At 35.7% G+C, this 17,233-nt stretch overlaps 5 protein-coding genes and 1 pseudogene across 9 annotated transcripts; 3 read left to right on the top strand and 3 right to left on the bottom strand.

Moving 5' to 3' along the window:
• LOC104702178 (F-box/kelch-repeat protein At1g74510) lies at positions 1–2,621 on the top strand. The gene is made up of 3 exons (XM_010418006.3): positions 1–238; positions 368–440; positions 942–2,621. The coding sequence occupies exon 3, from the start codon at positions 963–965 to the stop codon at positions 2,292–2,294; it is 1,332 nt and encodes a 443-aa protein (XP_010416308.2). The 5' UTR covers positions 1–238; positions 368–440; positions 942–962; the 3' UTR covers positions 2,295–2,621.
• Positions 2,622–2,872: 251 nt separating this feature from the next.
• LOC104702179 (HVA22-like protein a) lies at positions 2,873–4,341 on the bottom strand. The gene is made up of 5 exons (XM_010418007.3): positions 4,077–4,341; positions 3,744–3,770; positions 3,511–3,633; positions 3,173–3,416; positions 2,873–3,087 (listed from the first exon to the last, which is right to left on the bottom strand). The coding sequence occupies exons 1-5, from the start codon at positions 4,136–4,138 to the stop codon at positions 3,016–3,018; spliced, it is 528 nt and encodes a 175-aa protein (XP_010416309.1). The 5' UTR covers positions 4,139–4,341; the 3' UTR covers positions 2,873–3,015.
• Positions 4,342–5,350: 1,009 nt separating this feature from the next.
• Positions 5,351–7,984, bottom strand: LOC104702180 (uncharacterized). 4 transcript variants are annotated; one of them, XM_010418009.2, is made up of 10 exons: positions 7,696–7,984; positions 6,911–7,077; positions 6,708–6,772; positions 6,567–6,607; positions 6,391–6,479; positions 6,180–6,293; positions 5,958–6,035; positions 5,814–5,879; positions 5,651–5,725; positions 5,351–5,584 (listed from the first exon to the last, which is right to left on the bottom strand). In XM_010418009.2, exons 1-10 carry the CDS (start codon positions 7,835–7,837, stop codon positions 5,474–5,476), a joined length of 948 nt encoding a protein of 315 aa, XP_010416311.1. In that variant the 5' UTR covers positions 7,838–7,984; the 3' UTR covers positions 5,351–5,473. The 4 variants fall into 4 exon arrangements, with proteins under 4 accessions (XP_010416311.1, XP_010416310.1, XP_087313133.1 ...); XM_010418008.2 differs by having other exon boundaries at positions 5,651–5,728; positions 7,696–7,978; XM_087457007.1 differs by having other exon boundaries at positions 6,704–6,772; positions 7,696–7,978.
• LOC104702181 (cytochrome P450 98A8 pseudogene) lies at positions 7,980–9,901 on the top strand (annotated as a pseudogene). Its single transcript, XR_015561113.1, has one exon. The product of XR_015561113.1 is annotated as a cytochrome P450 98A8 pseudogene (transcript).
• A 3,218-nt stretch (positions 9,902–13,119) lies between these two features.
• LOC104702186 (cytochrome P450 98A9) lies at positions 13,120–14,780 on the top strand. The gene has a single exon (XM_010418013.3). The coding sequence runs from the start codon at positions 13,161–13,163 to the stop codon at positions 14,634–14,636; it is 1,476 nt and encodes a 491-aa protein (XP_010416315.1). The 5' UTR covers positions 13,120–13,160; the 3' UTR covers positions 14,637–14,780.
• LOC104702185 (NAP1-related protein 1) lies at positions 14,693–17,122 on the bottom strand. Its single transcript, XM_010418012.3, has 10 exons — positions 16,815–17,122; positions 16,252–16,374; positions 16,117–16,167; positions 15,934–16,005; positions 15,717–15,830; positions 15,555–15,619; positions 15,346–15,409; positions 15,197–15,253; positions 15,070–15,117; positions 14,693–14,937 (listed from the first exon to the last, which is right to left on the bottom strand). The coding sequence occupies exons 1-10, from the start codon at positions 16,941–16,943 to the stop codon at positions 14,884–14,886; spliced, it is 777 nt and encodes a 258-aa protein (XP_010416314.2). The 5' UTR covers positions 16,944–17,122; the 3' UTR covers positions 14,693–14,883.
• Positions 17,123–17,233: the final 111 nt, after the last annotated feature.

Below are 17,233 nucleotides of genomic sequence, written 5' to 3' on the forward strand. Positions count from 1 at the left end.
TTATAAAATTAGTATAAAGAATAAAAAAAAATATTTCATCAGCTTTTATTCATTCATTCTTCAATTTTTATATGTATATAAATCCACCACTGGTTCATTCGTGCATCTTTCTTTAATCCAAAAATAAAAAAAAAAATAAAAAAATAAAAAAATGCAAAATCACAGCTCAAATATGGTACCAATTCAGCTAAAAATGTGAAGCCGGAATGCGAAGATGCAATATTATCATCATCCATAGGTTGAGAGCTTTACACATACTCTGTTTCAGTTTTTTTTTTTAAATTCTTGTCTGAATTTTTTTTGTTGAAATCATTGGAATCTAAAGTTTGGGGTTTTTTTTTTTGTCTGGATTTCTTATAAATGTCAGATCTTTAAATCGACTCTGCTTGACGAATTTATCGAGGAATCTGGGATTTATTCTTCTTCGATAATTAACTCTGGTGAGATTGATTTTACTTAACTCTTTGTTTCAGTTTTTTTTTTTTTTTTTTTAAATCGAACTTGAGATCCGATGATGATATGTGATTTATATATATATATATATATTTATTGGGTGTTCTTGAATCTCTCAGCTTTGTCCGTTTGATCCAATAGGTAGCTTTTGCATGTTTCCTGATTGTGAAAGTTTGTTTTTTTTTTTTTTTTGGATCCTGATCGTAATTACGATTTCGACCAACCAAAATCTGTTTTTGTGGAGAGAGAGGAGTCTAATGATGACTGGCTTTTTTTTTTTGCTTAATTAGAAAAAAATCTTAATCTCAAGAATTGTACTTTTTTTATCTTACTCTGGCGTGGCGGCGATGATTTTGATTGATGATGGATCATTCATTGATATGTTTTTGACAAAGATCACACTCACTGTGTAAAAAATGTCATAATGCGTGTGGTTTGATTTAATCTTATTGTTTCTGAGATGGGATTGGTTTGTTTCTTTGTCTTAGCATCCATCCATATCCATCATCATGTTGGAGGCTCCGATTTATCTAGTGTCAAGAGATTTACCATCTTCATGTGAGGAAGAGAGCAAGTGGATTTATAACGCACACTGTGTGCGTCAGCTCTCCCTAAGGAAACGGTTCTTGGATGATGATATCGACGAAAGTGGAGGAAGCTCTGTTAAGAAAATGTTACGGGTTGATGAATCTGACAAGATTACTGATATTCTCCAGCTTGCTAAAACAACCTACCAGAGGTCTAACCAGAGTCAGCAAAGTGGTCCACCGATAACTCGGCTTGATCATAACGCACTTCTCAACTGCTTGGCTCACTGCTCCTTGTCTGATTTCGGGTCCATTGCCTCCACCAATAAAACCTTCCGCTCGCTTATTAAGGATAGCGAGTTGTATAGGCTGAGACGGGCTAAGGGTATTGTGGAGCATTGGATTTACTTTTCTTGTAGGCCTTTGGAATGGGAAGCTTATGATCCAAATGGAGACCGCTGGTTACGTGTACCGAAAATGACATTCAACGTGTGTTTCATGCGTTCTGATAAAGAGTCTCTTGCGGTTGGCACCGAGCTTCTTGTTTTCGGTAAAGAGATCATGTCAAATGTGATTTACAGGTATAGTATCTTGACCAATGCATGGACATCAGGTATGCAAATGAATGTCCCGAGGTGCTTGTTTGGATCAGCGAGTCTAGGCGAGATCGCGGTTGTAGCTGGAGGATGTGACCCTCGTGGTCAGATATTGAGCTCAGCTGAGCTTTATAACTCGGAAACCGGGGAATGGACTGTACTTCCAAGCATGAATAAGGCGAGGAAAATGTGCTCGAGCGTGTTCATGGACGGGAATTTTTATTGTCTCGGAGGTATCGGAGAGGGGAACTCGAAGATGCTGATGTGCGGTGAAGTCTATGATCTGAAGAAGAGGACATGGACACTGATACCTGACATGTTACCGGAAAGAAGCAATGGAGGTGGAGGAGATCAAGCGCAAGAGACTGCCGCTGCAACGGCTGCTTCAGCGGCGCCACCGCTTCTAGCAGTTGTAAAAGACGAGCTCTATGCTGCGAATTACGCGCTGCAAGAGGTGCGGAGGTATGACAAAAGGCTTAATGTATGGAATAAAGTGGGGAGTTTGCCAGAGAGGGCTTCTTCGATGAACGGTTGGGGAATGGCGTTTAGAGCATGTGGTGATCAGTTAGTGGTGGTTGGAGGGCCTAGGGCAATAGGAGGAGGGTTCATAGAGATCAATGCTTGTGTCCCAGGCGAAGGAGCAGAACTGCATTGGAGAGTTCTTGCTTCTAAGCCGTCGGAAAACTTTGTGTATAACTGTGCGGTGATGGGATGTTGATGAAGAGGACTTGAGAGAGAGAGGCATTTCAAAGCTATTGACTTCTTTATCAGAGGTTTTTATTTTTCTTCTTTCTTGTTTTGTTTTCAAACAGTTTGGGTGGGGGGGTTTCTTCTTCTTTTCATGATTGGGGTCAAAAGAGAGTCTCTCTGTTTCCTTCTTTGTCTTTGTGGGATTATTGTTGTTGTTCAGGCATAAAACTGGAACTGAAAAAGTTTCCAATAAATTTGAACAAGTTTGGCTTGTCTCTCAACATCTTATATTGTAATTTGGTTCCATTGTAACTTCTTTTCTAATAAATTTTGAAAGATTTATAGAGTACAGAAATAATCTTTTCATTTTTTTTTCTTTTCTTCTGGAAGACATAGATTTATAGAGTTAACATTTTACAAGTTTGGCATAACAGTTTTGAGTCTTTCTGATTTAATGATGTTAGATTTGAGAAAGAAAAAAAAAAGTTTCTTAAAACTGCTTATATCTCTTCTCATTCTTCAATATAGCAAAACATGATTAAGTACTTTGTTGAAAGCTTGAAATATGATGCATAGATAACAGATTTAAAGGAAACATAGGAAACGTTTGAGAATAAAGCGTCTTCACTTAATTATCAGGCTTTTTTACACGACAGAGATCCACAAAATTAAGAGCAAGACAAACAACATCAAAGACATGAAACTTGCTTCACACATTCTAAAATATTAATAGCTTTTTTCAAGCTGTCTTAGTACTGATAACCCTCACCATACATCGTTTCATAACTTTCATGTTCATGCTTATATCTTGATTTATCGGCCTGCGAGAAAAGAGATATCTAAGTAAAAAAAAGGATCACAATTTATAAATAAGAAGAAGAGATCTAGTAGAATAAAACCACATACCCGGCTTAAGATCTTCTCGAAAGCATCAGGTCCATTCTCAGCAATGTACTTCTCAGCAGCTGTTAACACGTCGTCTGGCTTTCTGAAGAAATCCATCGTCTTAGGCACATACCAAATATTAATGCTCTGTGGGTTAACAAAGACAGGCCTCACAAAATGTTCATAGACATAAGCAGCGCCGCTGAAGTAAGGAATAACAAGCCAGCAAGTCAAGATCAGCTTCATGTATGACCATATCGGTAACCTGATTACACAACAATAACATTGTCAGACAAAAGGATTGACTTGTTTCTGGTTATGACTAAATGGCTCTGAATGAATCATCATCGAATTCTTACCACTCGATGAGTTTGGCAAATGTGAGCTCGATGAGTGTAAGTAGAGAATAAAGAACCCAATATGTTAGCCATTGTTTGTCATCAGCGTGAGACTGAGTTTCAATCGCTTGAACTGAGGCATATCTAAACCATTGAAACATTCAAAAAACAAGGAAGACCATTAGATCAAAGCTTCTGCAGTACATATATAAAACAATGTAACTAAAACAGAGGAAATATTGAATTCAACTTACAGAGGATAAACGAGACTAACCACAGGCCTGCAAAACAAAATTCAAAACCAGAGATTGTGATTAAATTTCACTCCTAACATTCCAAAAGATTCAAACTTTATAGAAATCAACCAGTCAACTTCGTAACTTAAACTAGGGTTATGTCCAAAAAAAATAGAAACTAGACCCTAGGCTAAGACGATTTGAGTATAATATATAAGAACTCATTCGGAAAAAGGAAGGAACTTTAAAGAGATTTAGGTGACTTCATTAATGGTGAAGTAGAGGCAAAAGCAGAAAGAGAGAAGAGAAACTTGATTTAGAGACAAAATTGAAGAAAAATAAGCAAATTACCCAGCAAGAACATCGAAGTTCCTGAGAAGAACCTTGAGGAAATTTCCAGCTCCAGATCCCATCACCCAAGCTTTGAATTTTTTTGGGGGCTTTGAATCTGACTCTTCCTCCACTAGAAAACACAACTCAGTCACTGGAGAGATTAGATTGAGAAAGAGAAAGAGAAAGAGAAAGAGAGCGAATATGATTTGCGTGGTAGACCTGTTGAAAGCTTTTTAACTTTATAATTGGTGTCAAAACAAAAAGTGTGAAAACGATGTGAATTGGAAAAAAAGCAGCTAACCATTTATTTGTTTTTGGAATAATCCAAAGCTTTTAGGAAATTGTTACCAACAAGACAAAAAAAGAAATGGAAATTAGCTTAAAGTTAAAACTTTGACACGAAAGATAAATAGTAATCTTTTTCTTTGGGTAATATGGAAATTAGCTATCTTTAATTATGTATTTGGAAATTTTGGCGAAAAAGGTAAGCATAATACTACTACTGTATGTATTTAGTTTAGCTATCTTTTATTCTTTTTTTAGAATGATTCATTGATAATAACTTCAAGGTAAAAATACAAATACCAATAAAGAAATTAAGAGGAAGTTATTAGATCTATGATTTTAATGGATTTGGAAATCCAAACAAAAATTATGTGTTATTCAATCATTAATTTTAAAATACTTATCAAAATTATGTGTTATTGGTTCTATGATTTATAAATACTTTTTAAAATCTCATATTATTCATTTAATGAATTGTTTTTGGATTTTAAAATCCACAATATGATTTGAATGGATTTGAAAGTGTAAAATAGAAGAATTCAAATCCAAGGATAAAACATGTTATTTCAAAATCCATGTGTTTTGATTTCTACAATTTACAATTCCATATGGATTTAGAAATCATCTCTCTAATAACAGCCCCTAATTCTTTTGGAAACTTAACCCGGCGAGTACAAGAACACTCTCGGAAACTAAAGGGAAAACAACCCAAAAAGATAAATTACACAACATCCATTCATTATTTTTCGGAACAGAATCAAAAATTCAAAAAAAAAATTAAAACCTAAATATCATGATATAATTAAAAACAAATCTTTGATTTTTTTCTATAGTCGACATAAGAAAATAGCCCTTTTTTAATTTTGATTTTTATATGTCAAAAAAAAAAACCTTATGTCGGCTATCGAAATTAATTTACATTGTATTTATTTATTTTTTATTTTTTTATGTGAATAACTCCAAGAAAATATCGTTTTGATATACGTAAGAAGTTAAAAAGAACTCTCGATTATAACATAGTATTTTATCTTCACTATAAGTTAAAGAAAATTTACATGAATAATGACGTAATGGTTTTCAACTTAGTGATGTTTCATAAGTTCTTAAATTACTACAATCCGGTTTACATATTAGCTCTTTGTTGCACAGCCGAGTGGGAATGATCGAACCTTCATTCTTCCTCCCAATGCGAGAGCCAACAGATCAAACTCTTCTACATACCACAGCTCTGATACTATTGCCTGTATCAACAGAGAGATTTCTCAGTTCTTGGTCAAGAAAAAACTTCACTTTTGTTGTGAGTTTACCTTGAATCCTCGGATTTGGTTGTTTAGTCTTGTGACCAACTCATGGAGAATCTGGAGATGGTCGTCAGAACCAGCCTGCTACATAAAAGAAACATCCAACTAAGTCATGGAGATTGTCTGAAACATTGGATTCTTTAGTTTGTCGACTATAAGTGATACTTGCCTTAGTTGGAGATATTGGTGGACCAAGCAGCCTTGCCAATGATGTATGCAAAATTGCAGCATCATACTGAAACAAACACAAGGATCAGAGACAAGTGGTTTGCGTTCATTGAGAGATATATACAGTTTCTGAAATAGATATTACAAGTTGTTTCTCTGGTGCACGTGGAAGAACAGATCTCAGTTTCGAGCGGATTGTTATGGGATCATCTCCAGACTTAACCTGGTGAAACATGAAACAGGGCATAAGTCCCAGATATTTGATTAAGCCATTTCTAAAGAACTTGTTAGCATAGTTTTTGTCATGGAGGACGAAATGGAGATCTGACTCACATTTGTTGAGGCAAAGTGAAAGTAGCAAAATTACCTTCCAACATCCAAGAAGAACACCAGTCGAGGTTAATAAAACTCTATCCAAGATAATCTCCAAAGGGCAAAGCTTATTAGCAACTGCTTTAACAGCAGCTGCTTCTCCTTCAACCTGATAATGAAGAAGTGATTCAGAGACTAGAATCTTCACAAGAGAAGAATTCTAGTGGACTGGTGATAAGATAAATGATAAAGTAAAAACAACAAACCTCATCTTCAGTAGCTGGAACAGAGAAAATGTGATTTGATGCATGAAACATGCTGAAGTGGTACATCTTAGAGTCCTGAAACCAGATTGCTAAAAAAAAAACCATAGTAAGAGCAGAAGAATACAATTACCCGCATTATATATAATTCATATATATGGTAATAGCGGCAGGCTTACTATTTTCAAAGTAAGGGCTGAACACATCTTTTACTGCTTTCCTGCAATAGAACATGAAAGGACACCTTTTTAGAAGTAGAACATTTTGAAAACAGGATAAATTTGCATTGAGAATGTGGATGGGGCAAGTTACACACTCACGAGACTAGGACAGAGTACTCTGTGCTGAGATGTAATACATTAGCTCGCACAGGGGGATTCGCAACCTATATATGATCAAACTAAATATTTAATACAATCATACATGATACTTAGCTATCACAAAAATCAATTATAAACTTCACTATACAGAGCCACTACTCCATACTAACAATAGTAAAAGTAGAGATGTAGCATTCTACTACCTTCAGGACAGGTGATATTTCTCCATCTTTCAGTGTGAAGAGATCTGAAAGTGAAAATGACTGAGAGGTTTCACCTTGTTTAAGGAAGACCGGTCCATTTTCTTGTAAATCCCGTTCCATCTTATCATACAACCTTGTGCTTAGCTCTACATAGGTGACAAAGGAATCTGAAACATACCAGACTTATTATTGCTATGAGTAACTATTTACTTCAGATACAATCTTGACACAGATAAAGAAAGCACTTAACAAAGGTACTACATTTTCCCTTTGCATCAGATATTCATTCCACTATGTTCTGCATATGAACCACTAAAGATGTTGGCTAAGTAGCATACCAAATTTTCGCTTTCATAAATAATAAACATGTTGAGTGTTTCTTTAAGCTGAGGATAAACAAATGAAGAACGGTGATTTAAGTACCCATTTGATCCCTAAACACAAAGTTCAGCTCAAGATCCAATGCAAAATCAAAACCTTTGAGTACAAAAAACAGAGACATATCTTCGGAAAAAAACATACATAGACATTAAAAACTAGTTCTTTACGTAACACTAACTACACTCAGTGCTGATGAATCCTTCTGTTAGCAAGTCAACATCGATGATCCAATTACGAACCCCATGTTCATTAAAAAAAATACAATTTAGCTAATAATCAGATCGGGGTAGTAAAATTAACACATCATCGTAATCTCAGAATATACAAAAAGGTACTTAATTTCGAGTGATTGATAAATCAACGACCTTTTTAAGAACTTCAAGATGATAAAAATGATTTCTTACCTAATGATGATGACGAAGAAGATGGCGAATATCGAAGACCCATTTGGAAAAGATAGTAGAAGATGGTGAGAGAGACTGTCCAGAATAACACAGCGGTTCTCCAAGTCGGTGTCCTAATCGCAGACGTCGTCGCTGTCGCCATTTCCCCTTTTGTTTTGTTTCTTGGGATAACTCCATTACTCTTTCTCCATCAGACTCTCCCCATTAACGTCAAGCTCTCTCTCTGTTTGGCGTTAATTTTTTTTTTTTTTTTTGGTTATTTTCCATTTAATTTTTGCTTCTCAATTTTTTTTTTTTTTAACAAATTACTAGATTTATATCCAAAAATTCCCAAAATATCAATAGAAAAAAAAAAAAAAAAAAAAGTAAACAGAAAATGCTAAAAGTGTGAGAGAGTACGAAGGGGCCATACCAAAGTTGTGTGTTTCTCTAAACTTACGTAAGTAAATCTCAAAAGCTTTCTCCTATGTTTACAGTTTGTGTATAAAACTTCAGTGTAAGGTAGGTGTTACAATGTGTACATCAAATTTATATCATTAACTGTCTCACATTGTGGAAGCAAAAATGGTTCTATATCTAATTTCGTTACTCCCTATCCTCGTCGCCACCATTATGCTTTATCAACGATGGTGGAGATCCAACATACCGCCTGGACCAAAACCAAAGTTTCTTATCGGAAACCTCCACCAAATGAAACCACTTTGGACTCATTCTTTCTCGGAGTGGTCAGAGACTTATGGTCCCATCATATCAGTGTGGATAGGTTCACAGCTCACGGTTGTGGTCTCGAGCTCTGATTTAGCCAAACAAGTGTTGAGAGACAAAGACCATCAATTGTCTAACCGAAACAGGATCGCGAGGATGACTCAGACCGGTACCGATCTTGTTTGGTCTGATTACAGTCCTCATTATGTAAAACTGAGGAAACTCTGTACACTCGAGCTCTTCTCTCTTAAAAGCATCGAGAATTTCAGGTCGTTGAGAGAGATGGAAGCAAGATCGATGGTTGTGTCGATTCTAAAGGACTTAATGAGCAATTCAGCCGATGGCCAGGCAAGAAAACCATTAGTCGTGAGGAAGTACCTAGCTGCGGTTGTTTTGAACACCATCTCAAGACTAATGATCGGGAAAGAGTTTGGGTCTGAGGAAGGAAAAGAGTTTAAATCGATCGTTGAGAAAGAACATCTTCTCAGTGGCTCAGGGACGCTTCTTGATCACGTCTGGTGGCTCAAATGGGTTTCGTCTTGGTTCATTAGCGATAAGGAATTCTTAGCACACAAGGATCGGAGAACAAAGTGGTTTAGAGGTGCTATAATGGTGGAAGAAGATGTAGCGATAGAGGACCACAAGGGTTTTGTTCGGAAATTGTTTGTGTTGAATGAGCAGAAAGAGCTGAGCGAAGAGACGGTTGGGGCACTAGTCTGGAACATGTTAACCGCGGGCGCTGACACAACTGCGGTTGTTATCGAATGGGCTATGGCAGAGATGATCAAGTGCCCTACCGTGCAAGAAAAGGCGCAACAGGAGCTTGATTCCGTGGTTGGATCCGAACGGTTAATGTCTGAATCAGATATTCCGAAACTGCCATATCTGCAATGCGTGGTTAAAGAAGCTCTCCGGCTTCACCCATCAACACCGTTAATGCTTCCACACAAAGCAAGCGAAACAGTTTGGGTAGGTGGCTACAAAGTCCCTAAAGGAGCCACGGTTTATGTCAACGTGCAAGCGATTGGGCGGGACCCGGCAAACTGGAGAGACCCGTATGAATTTAGACCAGAGAGGTTTCTTCAGGAGGAAACCGATGTTAAAGGTCGAGACTTCAGGGTTCTTCCGTTCGGATCAGGAAGACGGATGTGTCCAGCAGCACAGCTCAGCATGAACTTGATGTCATTGGTGATGGGAAATTTGTTGCATTGCTTCTCGTGGAGTTCTCCAATTCCTGGAGAGAGGATTGACATGAGCGAGAATCCAGGATTGCTTTGTAACATGAGGACTCCATTGCAGGCTCTAGCTTTGCCGAGAGCTGCAGCAAGAGTTATACCTTTACCTTTAGATTAAATCAGATTAATAACCAGAGACACCAAGATAAGATAACCAAACTCCATAGACCATGATGTATGGAAACGAACATGTCGTCAAACCTAAGAGACATGTAGCTATTTATATAAATGGATAATTAAAGAGTATATATATTCACATGGAGAAAGCTCAAAATCTCATGATAAGCATTGCCAATACTACAACCTCAAAACACAAACATTACACATCTATATATAATAGCAAACCCACTTTTGGAGGTCAACTTTAATCTAACGAATGAGATTGTTTCTATTATCTTATCTAACGGTTTAAAATTATTAATGATCCCAACAGTTACAAGTTTTTTTCTTTCCAATAATTGTGTTTCTTCGTCGTACCCTCATCTTTTAAAAATCACACCTATTAATTTTTACACTTTTTTGTTTCACACTTTTATGTTTTCACACCTCTTTGTTTATATATATATATATATATACATATTTTTATGTACTTTGAAAATAGTTTTTGTTTTTTAAGTATTATAAATGATCTCACCTTTTGTTAATGATCTCAAAAGTTGCAAAGTTTCGATCCAACAATTGTGTTTCTTCGTCCCCAGATTTCCATGTTGGCACCTATTAGTTTTCACATATTTTTGTTTTACACATCTTTGTTTATATAAAGTTGCAATGTTTTGATCCAACAATTGTGTTTCTTCGTCGTATCACTTGCTTTCAATGTTTGCAATTGTTAGTTTTCGCACCTTTTTGTTTCACACCTCTTTGTTTTCACACTCTTTGTTTTTATATATATACAGATTTTTATGGACTTTGAGAAGAGTTTTTGTTCTTTGAGTATTATTAATGATCTCATCCTTTGTTAATGATCTCAAAAGTTGTAAAGTTTCGATCCAACAATTGTGTTTCTTCGTCGCACCCCCAACTTTCCATGTTGACACCCGTTAGTTTTCACACCTATTTGTTTTACACCTCTTTGTTTATATAAAGTTGCAATGTTTTGATCCAACAATTGTGTTTATTCGTCGTACCCCTAGCTTTCAATGTTTGCACTTGTTAGTTTTCACACCATTTGTTTCACACCTTTTTGTTTCACACCTCTTTGTTTTCACACTTTTTTGTTTTTTATATATATACAAAATTTTATGAATTTTGAAAAGAGTTTTTGTTCTTTGAGTATTATATTTTTAATGATCTCACCCTTTGTTAATGATCTCGAAAGTTGCAAAGTTTCGATCCGACAATTGTGTTTCTTCGTTGCACCCCCAGCTTTCCATGTTGGCACCCGTTAGTTTTCACACCTTTTTGTTTACACCTCTTTGCTTATATAAAATTGCAATGTTTTGATCCAACAATTGTGTTTCTTCGTCATATCCCTAGCTTTCATTGTTTGCACTTGTTAGTTTTCGCACCTTTTTGTTTCATACCTCTTTATTTTCACACTTTTTTGTTTTTTTATATATACATATTTTATGGACTTTGAAAAGAGTTTTTTTTTTTGAGTATTGTTTCACACCTCCAAGTTTTAAAAATTATGACTATTATTTTCTTTTAATTTATTAATCAACATGATTCACTCATCTACATTAAAATTTGGATTGTTTTATTTATTGATTCCTTCATCTAACCTTTGTTTGGTGTCGTTTTCCATTTATACCAGCATCGATCATCTCTTCCAACTATTAATCTAGGTAATTGATTGTGATTTCTAATTTTTCATAGATTTATATGTTTATATATTATAGCAAACTCACTTTTAGGAATCAATTTAAATATAACGGATGAGATTGTTTTTATTATCTCATCTAACTGTTTAGATTTGTTAATGATCTTAAAAGTTGCAATATTTTGATCCAGCAATTGTGTTTCTTCGTCGTACTCCCAACTTTCAATGTTCACATTTGTTAGTTTTCGCACATTTTTGTTTCACACCTCTTTGTATATATATATATATATATTTATGGACCTTGAAAAAAGTTTTTGTTCATTGAGTATTGTTTAACACCTCCAAATTTAAAATTTTTGAATATGATTTTCTTTCAATTTATTAATCAACATTGATTCACTCATCTTTGTTAAAAATTTTGGATTGTTTTATTTATTGATTCCTTCATCTAACATTTGTTTGGTGTCGTTTTCCATTTAGACCACATCGATCATCTCTTCCAAGTATTAATCTAGGTAATTGATTGTAATTTCTATTTTTTAATAGATTTATACGTTTATATATTATCGCAAACTTATAGAGGTTAATTTAAATATAACATATGAGATTGTTTTATTATCTCATCTAATTGTTTAGATTTGTTAATGATCTTAAAAGTTGCAATATTTTGATCCAACAATTGTGTTTCTTCATCGTACTCTCAGCTTTCAATGTTCACATTTTTTTAGTTTTTGCACATTTTTGTTTTACACCTCCAAAATTTTATTCTTGAAAAATGTTTTTGTTCTTTGAGTATTGTTAAACACCTCCAAATTAAAAAATTCTGAGTATTATTTTCTTTCAATTTATTAATCAACATTGATTCACTTATCTTTGTTAAAAAATTTGGATTGTTTTATTTATTGATTCATTCATCAAACTTTTGTTTGGTATCGTTTTTCATCTAACCCGTATTGATCATCTCTTCCAAGTATTAATTTAGATAATTAATTGTGATTTCTAATTTTTCATAGATTTATCTTTTAGTCAATTTAGTTGATTGCAGCTATGAGCTCTTTCTCCCTGATTCTCTTATTATTTTTTTTATAAATTTTGATAGAATAATGATTTAATTTTTTTTTTATGTGAATATCTTTCAAAATTAATTATCTAAATATGATATAGTAAACCTAGATTTATATATCATTAATATTATTATTGTCACTGAATCAATTTTTCTTGCTTATATATATACAACAAATATTTTATTTAATTAATTTGGTTGATTCATCTTAGTCATTATTTATGACTTTTATATTATACCGATAAAGAATTACCATAAAGTTTTTACTCGAAATGCAAAATTAACAACGTTAGTCATTTAAGTTTTCACTTTCCGGTGCGTGACATCCTAGTCTATATAATAGAATCATACCAGCAATGTTGTCATCTAGAAATTTGATACTACTTAGTTGGGGTATTTTATCGAATACTCGGTGTGCAACATTAGAAAACACACAGAAATGATGTTACGAGTTCAACATAGTCAATATGACTATATGAGTATGCCTATATAGACTAGGATGCAAAACTGATTTTACTAAAATGCAACTAGTGTGGGAAAGCAAAACTGAACCAAATTCATGACAATTTCATGCTAAACTACGTGCCGTCTAATTAGCTTATTCATTAATGATTTAATATTTCGTGTATATAATAAAAACACTTCGCTGTGAGTATGCATCAAACTTGTATTACAATCTTTTTCACTTTGTCGAAGCAAAATGGATTTATTACTGATTACACTAATCACTATCATAATCGCGGCCGTCATACAAAATCTACGACGTCGGATATCCAACATACCGCCGGGACCACCACCGCAGTTTCTAGTTGGAAACCTTAATCAACTGAAACCACTATGGACACAGTCTTTCTCCGAGTGGTCACAGACTTATGGCCCGATCATATCGGTGTGGTTAGGGTCACAGCTAGCTGTCGTGGTCTCTAGCTCTGACTTAGCTAAACAAGTGTTGAGAGACAAAGACTACCAACTTTGTAACAGACACAGAACAGCACGAATGACTCAGAACGGTAGCGATCTTATTTGGTCTGATTACGGAGCACATTATGTGAAAATGAGGAAACTATGTACACTCGAGCTTTTTTCTCTGAAAAGCATCGAGTTTTTCAACTCAATGAGAGAGATGGAAGTAAGATCCGTGGTGAAGTCTATTTTTAACGACTTGATGAGCGATGATCAGAAGCCGGTGGTGCTGAGGACCTATCTAGGTTCGGTTGCTTTGAACATTGTTTCAAGATTAGTGATCGGCAAAACGTTCGAACCAAAAGAAGCAAGAGAGTTTAAATCGATTGTTGATAGGGAGACTCGTTTGCCTGGTGCAACCAAGATGCTTGATTACGCAACTTGGCTTAAACGGGTTTCCTCATGGTTCACTAGCGACAAGGTGTTCATGAAGCACATGGCTCGGAGAAAAAACTGGTTTAGACGAGCTGTAATGGATGAAGAATACGGAGGAAGAGACAAGAAGTGTTTTGTTCAGAGTCTATTAGCGTTGAAAGAGAAGAATGAGCTGACCGAGGAGACTGTGATGGGACTGGTCTGGAACATGTTAACCGCAGGTGCTGACACAACCGCCATTACGATTGAATGGGCAATGGCAGAGATGATCAGATGCCCTGCTGTGCAAGAAAAGGTGCAGAATGAGCTTGATTCCGTGGTTGGATCAGAACGGTTTATGTCTGATACAGATATCCCAAAGCTGCCATATCTGCAATGCGTACTCAAAGAAGCTCTCCGGCTTCACCCTCCTACACCATTGATGCTTCCACACAAGGCCAGCGAATCAGTTCAGATAGGTGGGTACAGAGTTCCCAAGGGAGCCACGGTTTATGTCAACGTGCAGGCGATTGGTCGAGATCCAGCAAACTGGAGTAACCCAGATGAGTTTAGACCAGAGCGGTTTCTTGTGGAGGAAACAGATGTCAAAGGTCAAGACTTTCGGGTTCTTCCGTTTGGATCAGGAAGACGGGTGTGTCCAGCGGCACAACTCAGCCTCAATATGATGACGTTAGCACTAGGTAATTTACTGCATTGTTTCTCATGGACATTCTCTACACCTAATGAGCACATCGACATGACTGAGAAGCCTGGATTAGTTTGTTACATGAAGACTCCATTGCAGGCTCTAGCTTCGTTCAGGCTGCCACAAGAGTTATCTAACTTTTCACTGAAATAGATCACACATATTAATCTACCTAAGATAAGAGTGATTCTCAACTGAGATAAAACAGATGTAGCAATGGCAGGATTTAGGACATGGCTGATGAGTTCGTACAAACAGAATGTAGCTAATATAGTAAATAAACTAAATATTCCAAAAGAGAAAGCTTAGTCTCATCATTGCTAAAATCGAGAACCTCATAACACAAACTTTACACATCTGTTATAGAAGCAAGCCAGCAATGTGTTATCTTAGGCTCCCATCATTCCTCACCATCTTCCTCCTCTTCATCGTCCTCATCGTCGTCTTCTTCTCCCTGAAGAGATTTTAGTTTTCAAACATTTATCAGGTTAAGTGATGTAGTACAATAACAAACCATGTGACTCATAATAACTAATATACTCAATTAATCAATGCATTTTGAGGAGCAATGAAATGATTGTTTTACCTCTTCGTCACCATCATCATCTCCATCAAAATCCTCTTCATCAGCATCCTACGTACATTAAAAAATCTTTAGCAACTTTTTCCATCTACAGAAAAGAGGACTGAAACTTAACTGAGGAATAGATTACATTGTTGAAGTAGGTGAGGGGGTTGGACCACAGATCTTCCTTGATGATATCAGCAACCTGCTCCAAGAGGAGATTGCCGATTTCAAATTGGGCAGATAATGAAAACGGTCTATAACTTATAACAAGTCAGAAAGTAAAGGAGCCTGTACCTCATCATGAATCTCATCCCCAGCATCTTCCTTATGTTGAGCATCAGTAAACCAAGTAAAGAAACTGAAGAGAAAGATGAAAGGAAAATTGTTAATCATATGCAATTACCAATAAGAAAGAGTTAAACTTTGTATCATGTGCAGCATCTATCCATGACCACAAGAATTTCACTAAGACTATGATCATTTAATAGGCTCTAGAACAATACCTCTCCTCTGGCAATGCACGTTTGTTTCCTTTCTTATCATCATGGTTCACTCCATTTGGCAAGCCCTACATAATTGAGAAACATCATTAAGAATAATGCCGAAGTGAGACAGATAAAGTAAAAAACTTCTTATATTGCACAAGCAGAAATATATATATTCACCTTGCCCTCCTTCCACTTGATAGGAGTTGCTGTGATATTTGTTGTTCCTTCTTCAAAGAAGGTAAACGTCTTCGTAAGTTTGGCATCCTCAAAGAAAGGGTTGGAACTGAAGTTCTGTGATTGATGCCCAATTTAACAATACCCAGTAACTTCTTAGATCAATAGGAAAAGACAATAAAAACGAATAGTAAATTAAGATGGATAAAGAGAAACATACAAAAGTTATAGAGTATCCAGATTTCACATCTTTGGCATCCTCCACTTCCAGAGAGCTCAAGTACTTAAAAATCTGTAAAAACAGGGAAACCAAATGAAGAATTATAATAGGTGTAACTGCAGAATATAATGATACTTTATCAACATTATAATCTTTGAAATCATGTCGAAAGATAGCTCAAACCTTTTGGTCTTCTTCAGTCAAGAGGTCACCTAGTGCTGGATGACTCAAAAACTACAACGAACATGTGGACAGTGAATAAGAGTAAAGGAAGTTTTAAACAGTAATTGGAAACTACCTATAAGATATATAACTTACAGCAGTCAACCAAAAGTCTGGAATGGACTGGATAATTTCGTTACGCTTGTCATAGACAGGTTTCCGTATCTCGTTATATTTCTGCTCCACTTCCAAGACCTCATCACTGGCCTTTTCGTTAATCTAGAACCAACAAAGTAACAAACCATCAGAGAAAACAAAAAAGAAGAAAAAGGAACACTTCTAACTGTACTTATGAGTTGTTTGAGCTTGAACTTCTCAAATAGTACTCTTTCCAGTAACTTCTCTACAGGCATTACAGAAGCTACTAATTGCCGAGAGCAGTCACATGATAATATAAATACAAAAATCTCACAAAAACGTTCTCAATTTGCATCTGTAGCAAACAAGACAAAAAGACCAACCTTTCATGTAAAATTCAACAAAGCCGTAAAGTTAGCAACATAAACTTTGAGTAAAAGCTGTAAAATTAGAATTGGAATACATTCAATCTTAACCACGATACAGAGCATAGACAAAAAAAAAAAAAAAAAGCGATAAATCCGGAGAATTAGAGCAAATTAACGAAGATATGAATGAAAGAAGAGATTTATAAAAAAGACCTTCTCGAGGTTTTCTTGAATCTCCTGAAGCTTCTCAATTGAGAGAACAAGCTCTTTATCGATTAGCTCCAAGTTCTCATCTTCGACCTTCTCTTCAATTTTCAACTTCTTGCTCTTATCCGCGACCATTGTCACTTCCAGAAACCCTAATTCCCAAAGAAAGAGAGGGATTCCTCTTTGGTTGCTTCTCTCCTCTCTTTTTTTTGTGTTTCCGTCGCAAAGAGAGAATCAGCTAAAACCCTAGTTCCTCTTGATGGAGTTTTATGTTGGGTTGAAGAAGTGTGAGAGTGTGGGCAAAAAAGGGACTTAGGGTTTTGAGGGGTTTATGTGTACCAATCAGATCGCGCCATCTGAGGCCAATAAGGGTATAATAGTCAATTTCTTAACCAACCTTAGGGTATTTTAGAAATTCTCCACTT

The sequence above is a fragment of the Camelina sativa genome, chromosome 7, assembly GCF_030686135.1.
Source record: "Camelina sativa cultivar CO46 ecotype springtype chromosome 7, ASM3068613v1".
Classification (NCBI taxonomy): Eukaryota; Viridiplantae; Streptophyta; class Magnoliopsida; order Brassicales; family Brassicaceae; genus Camelina; species Camelina sativa.